The following is a 7,969-nucleotide window of genomic DNA, read 5'->3' as shown; positions in this document are numbered from 1 at the left end:
AGAAAAATCTTATGATTCCCACAGGTGGGCGTGTCTTTGAATATATCCCATGATTTCCACCTGACCAGGTGCTTATAGAAATACTTTTGTACTTCTGTTAAGTTGAAGCTTCTCCTTCCAGAATGTTCTTACATTCCATCTTTATACTTCTTCAGTTTGTGCCTTTTCACCCATCCTTAGTATTAATTATCATAGGCAGCACAACATTTAATGTAACCTTAACTTTATTGAATAAGTAAGTATGCATTACAGATAGATTGCAAGTCATTCTTGGTCCTGCAGAGACAGGTGTTTATGCCGAGGCAAAATGAGAACATGAATCCACAGTTCTACTGCTACTGAAATACTTCTTCTGAGTGTCTTGGTATGGGCACAATCTCCCTCAATATCCATTCAAACAGGTTTTGCTGTCACCTCTCCTTTCAGCTGAGGGATTCACAATATCTAAAATAAACTTGAAAAGAAAGCTTCTGTATCAGAGGTAGTTTTATACCTACATTATTAATCATAGAAAACATTTGGTCAAAGACTCCATAAAAGGGGCAGAGAAGATACACCAGAGCTCAAAGTTGGAACCAATTATTTTTTCAAGCTAATTGGCCACAGTAACAAAAGTATCAACTGAATTTTAGACTAGCCTGTTCAGCCATTTAACATCAAAGCATGCAGTAGCCTGTGCATACAATAGCTCTTAGCGACAACCTTGAATTTGGCTTGAGCACCAAGGATGCATTTCAAAATGTGAAAAGTACATTTATGTGCAGTGACTAGTGTTGTGAGCTGAAAGGTTGCTCCCCAAAGATACGTCCATGTCCTAATTCTCAGAACCCGTGACGTTAACTTAGTTGGGAAAGGGTCTTCACAGATGTAATTAAGTTAAGGATCTTGAAATGAGGAGATTATCATGGATAAACCAGTGGGCCTTAAATGCCTTCACAAGTGTCTTTATAAGCTGGAGGCAGAGGTAGACTAGACATACAGAGGGAAAGGTGATATGAAGACAGAGCAGAAAGAGATTTGGCCACAAGCCGAGGAATGATGACAGTCACAAGAAACTGGGAGAGGCAAGGAACAGGTTTTCTCCTAGAGCCTCCAGAGGGAGTACAGCCCTGCTAATACCTCAATTTACCACTTCTGGCCTCCAAAACAGTAAGGGAATGAATGCCTGTTATTTTAAGTGAACATGTTTGGAGTACTCTGTTACAGCAACCACAGCAACAAACTACAGATTTTGGTACCAGGAAGTCAAGGACTGCTGTAACAAATACTTAAAAATGTAGAAGTGGCTTTGGAATTAGATCATGTGTAGAGGCTGGAAGAATTTTGACGTATGTGATAGAAAAAGCATGGACTGCCTTAAACAGACTGTCGGGAAGAATAGGAATGTTAAAGGCGCGTCTCGAGAGGGCTCAGAAGGACCTGAGGAACATTTTATTGAAAACTAGAGGAAAGGTGATCCTTGTTATATAGCGGCAAAAAGCTTATCCAAATTGTCTCCAACTGTTGTGTGGAAAGTAGATCTGTAAGTGATGAATTCGGATATTTAGCTGAGGAAATTTGAGAGCAAAGCATTGGAGGTATGGCCTAGTTTTTTCTTGAGCTTAGAGTAAAATATAAGAGGAAAGGGATAAATTGAAGAAAGAACTGTTAAGCAGAAGGGACCCAGCACTTGATGATTCAGGAAATTCTGAGCCTATTCAGATTGCAAAAGATGCTAAAATGAAGATTCACTGTTAGGATAGTGTGCTCTGGAGATAAAGCCAAGGCTGGATAACCTTTGGCTAGTGCTGTAGAGATTAGGCATTGACTCACTGATCCACTCAATCATCTCAGTAGAAGCCAGGAACAGAGGTGGTGTTATCTGGCAAAGATCTGTGAGGACTCTCTTGTCTCACTAGTAAATCAATATGCTATACATGGGGAGCCCACGAAGTTTTTGAGAAAGTTACACCAGCAGAAACAGTTCCAGCTTGGCCTGAAAGGGACAGAGACAGGACAAAATGAGAGAAGGCGGTCAGACTACCAAAACTTTACAGGCAGGAAGTAGGCTGATAAAGCTGCAAAGAGGTGATACCCTTCGATAGAAAAGATCAACCCTAGGGCAGAGCTGCAGGTTTAGAGGCAGAAGTACAAGCCATGGGCACAGAGGCAGAGACTTGATCCTTGGGCCAAGAGGCCAGAGCTGCAGGCCTAAAGGGTGTAGCCCTGAGACAAGGAGGATTATTGTCAAGCCTTGAAACCTAAGGGGATTCTGCTTGGCCAAATACTGAAAATCATCAGGACAGGTGACTACTTTCTATGTTTGTTCCATTTTCTCCCTTTTGGAATAGGAATATCTATAACTATTATCATATGCCTGTCCCACCACTGTATTCTGGAAGCAGGGGCCCTGTTGATGTCTTGTTTCACTGATTCACAGACGCAAAGGAATTTTGTCCCAGGGTTTTCACCTATAGTTGATTTAGATGATCTAGGTGAGATTTGGTACTTTTGAACTGAAGATGTTTGGATGAGATTTTAGACTTAGGGTTGAGACTTTTGGGAATGTTGGGATAGGGTGAATATACTTTGCACATGGGACAGACATAAATTTGGGGGTCCAGAGGGCAGACTCATGGGCTAAAGGTCACCTCCAAAAAGATATGTCCACATCCTAATCCCCAGAACCTATGAATGTTACATTTTTGGAAAAAGGGTCTTACAGATGTAATTAAGTTTAGGGTCTTCACATGAAATTATCCTGGATTATCTAGGTGGGCCCTAAATTCCAACAAAAGTGTCCTTATAAGAGAGAAGCATAGGGAGATTAAATACACAGAGGAGAAGGTGATGTGAAGACAGAGCAGAGAGAGATGTGGCCATAACCCAAAGAATGCCAATAGCTACCCGAAGCTGGAAGAGGCAAGGGAAGAGTTTCTTCTAGAGCCTCTGGAGGGAGCATGGCCCTTGATTTTGGACATCTGGCCACCACAACCATGAAAGAATAAATTTCTGATATGTTAGGTCACCAAGTTTGTAGTAATTTGTTATAGCAGCCAAAGGAAACTAATACTAGTAAACATTTTAAAGGGTTGTGCACTTATAAAAAACATTCTGAAGAAAATCTGCATAAATTGGTGCTTCTCACGTGTGGCAGTAATAAACCCAACAAAAGACTTTAGTATAATTTGGTTCTATACTAAAAATGTCACTATGTACTTTTTTCTGGTGATAATTTTCAATCTAAAACAAAACTGCAAATGGCTAGAGCAGGACCATTATAAATCTGGGAAGCAAACCCTTTAACTGAGTTATCAGAGCTTCGTGAAAGACCCTGAACGGTCTCATAATGTTTGTGAAACGCATGTGGAATTATTCTAAATACAAATATATAATTTATCAATAATAGTACTTTTTTTCCCCACAAACTAAAAAATAAGGCAAGTTCACATCTGGAAAAGGTGATGATATGCATCAGTATGTCCACCTTGACCAGCCTGATAATATGGCAAATGCCTCTAAATATTAGTCAGGGTGAATATTTCAAAATATCATTTCCTACAGTCTGAAAAGCTATCAAAAGACTCAAAGAAGCCATACCATGAAGATTTCAGAAAAGACTTTGTGAAGTTAAAAATACGTACATTAAGTATTTACATAAATTAGTAGAACCTAAATCTTTGTTGTTGTTGTTATTGTTAAAAAAACAGTGTGTGAAATTGATATGTCCCTTAAACTTGTTTGTGTGTGTGCATATGTGTGTGTCTTAAGATAGGATAAAATTGTAAAATCTCAGATCCTGTTACTGCTTTTGATTTCTCTATTGTAGCAGCTTCAGAGCTTTGTAAAGGATAAGACCCAAGTAAGAATGTACTGGAGGAAAAGGCAGCAGTTTGAATCACTGTACATCTATAAAAAGGAAACTGTGAGCTATTGGTCACTTGGTTACATTATCTCAGGGAGTGACTTGCCAAGCCAGTCACTTGTTCTTTCTGAATGTCTATAATGTGCTTTGGAGGAAGTAGAAATAGGATTTTCTTTATAAGAAATATACATATAAGAAATCTTTTACAATAATCACAATCATCTGCATGGATTAGTCCAGAGAAGTTGTACCACATTATTACAATGCATTTTTAAAAATAATAGACAGTTAAGTATAACTTTTTCTCCCTCATCTATTTAAGAAAAATGTAGAGCCTGTTTTTTCCTCCTAGAGTTGTTTTGGCAGCATCATTTGAATTTGTTAATATAAGGTAAATAAGTATGATGATGATTGAGAAGTTCACTTAGTCACTGGGATGTGGAATTATTGTAGCAGGAGATATAAATATATACACATATATACAGATACATACATATAATTTCTTTTTCTTCTTCAGATCACCATGGAGGAACTGGAAAGGGGAGTAGAAAGGCAGATAAAACAACTGACCTTTCGGACAGTTTTCTGCTGCCTCCTGCAGAGAGGAATCTTTTTCCCCTCAGGTCTCCTAGAACTCTATTCCCTGCCTTCAAGGGGGTTGTGGGAGAAAGAAGCAATAGAGAGAAGAAATAAACCATGGAGAATAGAGAGCAGTATTTACCTTTAAAAATCTGAATAAAGGTAACAGAATTTGCAGGTTCAGCCCTAGCATAAACATTACAATGTGAGGTTTTTCTCAAAAACAGCCATATAAAGTATTTGTATAAAGTAGATATATGTGCATAATTAGAAAATACCTCTTTAAATAAAGTTTAAATCACTTTCTCTAACTGCTTCTGTTAAACTTTTTGGCTTATTTTTAGCAATGATAAGTGCCTGCAATATCATGCTGAAACTCTAGATTAATGATAAGTTTAATTTCAGCCGAAGCAGATGAATCCATCAACTTTCACTTGAGATAAGATTCTAAGTAACTTGACGGGGGGGTGAAGCAGTACTTTTTCTGAGTTTCCAAAAAATGGCTTCTTTTATAGAGTGTGCAATATCAGTGCCTTTCCAAACCATTAACACGCACATTTTCACAGGCCTTTTCCTTTTCTATATAACAGGAATCAGAAGTAGACACTGACTAATTCTTTCTATTCTTCTTCTTCTCTTTTCTTTTTTTTTTTGGGGGGGGTGACTTCAAATTTGAGTAATATTATACATTTTTGACAGAGACTGAATGGTTTTGAAAGTCTTTGGAACTCTTCAATTTCTTACACTTTTCATCATCACGGTCAGGCCACACACAGTAACAAATAATACACATCTTTACACTAAAAGGGAACGCATGTTTTATAATTCTGGTAATTAATTGTGTTCATATTAGTATAATTGTGGGAGGAGTCTTGCAATAGCTTTACATATGCACGCTATTGCATCCAGCTTAGCTTGATCTTTGCAGAAATGTACTTATTTCCTCTCCATCCCTTGAGTGCATGTTTTGTTCTTCCCAAAATGTATGATTTTGTTTACTTAAGAAGTATTTTCATATTCTTTGGCATCAGGAATCACTTAGATGAGATAGCTCCATTGTGGCGAGAGCGTGACCTTTCCAAAGGTACTCGTCTGTTATCTGTAAGACAAAGAGAAAAAGAACCAAAAACATGGTGAGCTTTAGATCCCAGCTGTTTGTTACGTGATGTCAGGTTGAGAGAGGTTTTCAAACAGTCCTGAAAAATCACTTCAAATGAATATGTAAATAAGTAACAAGGAGCCAAGATCTGAGGAGTTCATGCTGCAGCTCCCAGGCTGAGTTCAAGAGTTTGCAATCAGCATTAAATGACTTTTCTTGGTAAGTGAAGTCAGAGTGATAAAAGAAATGGAAGAATTCGCTCAAGCACAGTCCCCTTGGAAATAGCAGGCGACAACAAAATTCCTTGGTAAAGATGTTAAATTGAAAGGCTCTATGTACAGTGCCTTTTGTTGGAAAGCAGTTCAATTCCCCATGAGTTTTCAATCTGTATGTTGGCTATCTCTAGAGCACACCAGCGTGGGCAGAGCAAAAAAGAGTTTTTATTTTTTACAATGATTGCAATATATGGCAATCAAATCAGCTACCAAGTCTTTGCCTGATTATGTGATGTAAACAAATTCAATACATTATATAGTCATTACGGGACTGAATAATGAATAGGTCCCATTCCCCTCACCCGTCACAGGAAAAATAATCACTGTAGAGAGAACTGTTGGCACAAAGCTTGGAAAGCAAAGTTTAAAAGCATTGAAAGTTGCTGAAAATAGTTTTAGCTTTAATAGGAAAAAGGTTTACAGCTCTGCATTGTGATGATCACTACTATGTTATTATCACCTCTGTTTTATGCTCAGCTTAAATGCAATTGATGTCGGTGAAAATCCCTTTCTGACAAAAGCATAATGCACTTAGATTCTCTATTTAGAATGAGACTAGGTCCCTAGAAATAATGACAACTACCAGCACTTACTTACACTCGTTAATTTGCTAATTCACACAACATCCCCGGGAGGTAAGCGCATTTCATTCTATCCTATTATCTCTGCTTTAGTGATGAAGGTTACACAGCAAATCAATGGTATGACAGGGGATTATAATGCAACGTTAACGCCTAAATGTCAGGCCTGCTTTGTTCAGAGGTAGATGTTGGGGCCTCTCAGGCTCCTACTCATTTCCTCCCTAAGATCATACCCAAGGAACACATTCTGCCTGTCCCATGGGGAGGATGGACCGTGAGAAATGTTGAGGTTTTGCCATGGGATCTTTCTCATCTGTGCTAGTGTTTCTTGAGTGATTCCGGGTAGTCTATGGTCAATACACAGAGCAAAAGCTAACTGGCCTCCATAACCTTGGCCTCATTAACACCACAGAATGAGTACACTGAATCAACCAGCCATAAGCTCAAAGTGCCTTATAATGCAATAATATCACTGAGAGGTGAGAAAGAAAGAGATATTTTCTCTATTCAGAGATATATCTGAGTGATGGATTATTTGGGCATCCTTTTAAAGATACCATTAAAAAATCCATTATTTAGTTTGTGATATGGATCACAATTCAGCTAAAAATGTAAAGATAACATTCCTAGATAAAGGGCTTATTACTTAGATGTCACTGGTTTGCATACAGATTGGTTTGGGACTTCTTAGAAGACATTTACAAATTAGATTATAATATGATGGCTACCATTGCATCGCTAGCATTTAGGTATTCAGTGTTAAAGCTATATCAGATATGAGAATGATGGTACCATTCACAGAGGATTGTCCCAGCTCAGAAAAAAAGGCTTGTGCCTTGGTGGTCCTACACACTAAGGTCAGCTGGCATTACCACTCACTCCAGGAATGCTATTGGTACCCCATACCACCACTCACTGCCCACTGGATTCAAGAGACATACCACATACAAAAACCTAGCCTTGCAGCAGTAAATGAAGTGATGACAGGATTCACATCAACCTGCAACTTTCTTGGTAGCATCTGGTGTGAGAAAATAAACTTTCAAGTCAAAATGAACTGGGGAACGGGCACTGAAGCTTTTGGAAGGCAGGATAAACACTGGTTGACGGCCCAAATCCAGCTCTTGGCATACACAAAAGAGAATTATTCTATATTTCGTCCCTTCCTCTCTCCTTTTCCCTCTCTCCCTCCCTTCCTTCTCTTTGTCTCTCTCTCTTTAAATTTTTTTGGTACCTAATTGGTACCTATGTATATGAGATAATTATAAGTAGAAGCAATCCTGAAAGGCCAACACTTGTATTTTCGAAATGTCAACCTCCAACATTGTTTATGAGAAAATGACACTAGAAACAATGGCAGTGGGGGACCTTCAAGATGGCGTAGGAGTAAGACGTGGAGATCACCTTCCTCCCCACAAATACATCAAAAATACATCTACATGTGGAACAACTCCTACAGAACACCTACTGAACGCTGGCAGAAGACCTCAGACTTCCCCAAAGGCAAGAAACTCCCCACGTACCTGGGTAGGGCAAAAGAAAAAAGAAAAAACAGAGACAAAAGAATAGGGACGGGACCTGCACATCTGGG

The 7,969-nt window shown here is 38.7% G+C and overlaps 1 protein-coding gene across 5 annotated transcripts in view; it reads right to left on the bottom strand.

Annotated features, from left to right (window-relative positions):
* Positions 1-206: 206 nt before the first annotated feature.
* Positions 207-7,969, bottom strand: part of DIAPH2 (diaphanous related formin 2) — an 865,471-nt gene continuing 857,708 nt past the window's right edge. For all 5 annotated transcript variants that reach the window (XM_082447365.1, XM_082447362.1, XM_082447364.1 and 2 more), the window contains one exon: positions 207-5,522. In XM_082447365.1, the coding sequence (XP_082303491.1) occupies positions 5,519-5,522 (4 nt within the window). In that variant the 3' untranslated portion in view covers positions 207-5,518. The remainder of the gene's footprint in view (positions 5,523-7,969) is intronic.

This window comes from Balaenoptera physalus, assembly GCF_965194825.1.
Source record: "Balaenoptera physalus genome assembly, chromosome: X".
Lineage (NCBI taxonomy): Eukaryota > Metazoa > Chordata > Mammalia > Artiodactyla > Balaenopteridae > Balaenoptera > Balaenoptera physalus.
The sequence above is the reverse complement of the archived record's forward strand: the minus strand, read 5'-3'. Positions and strand labels throughout refer to the sequence as shown.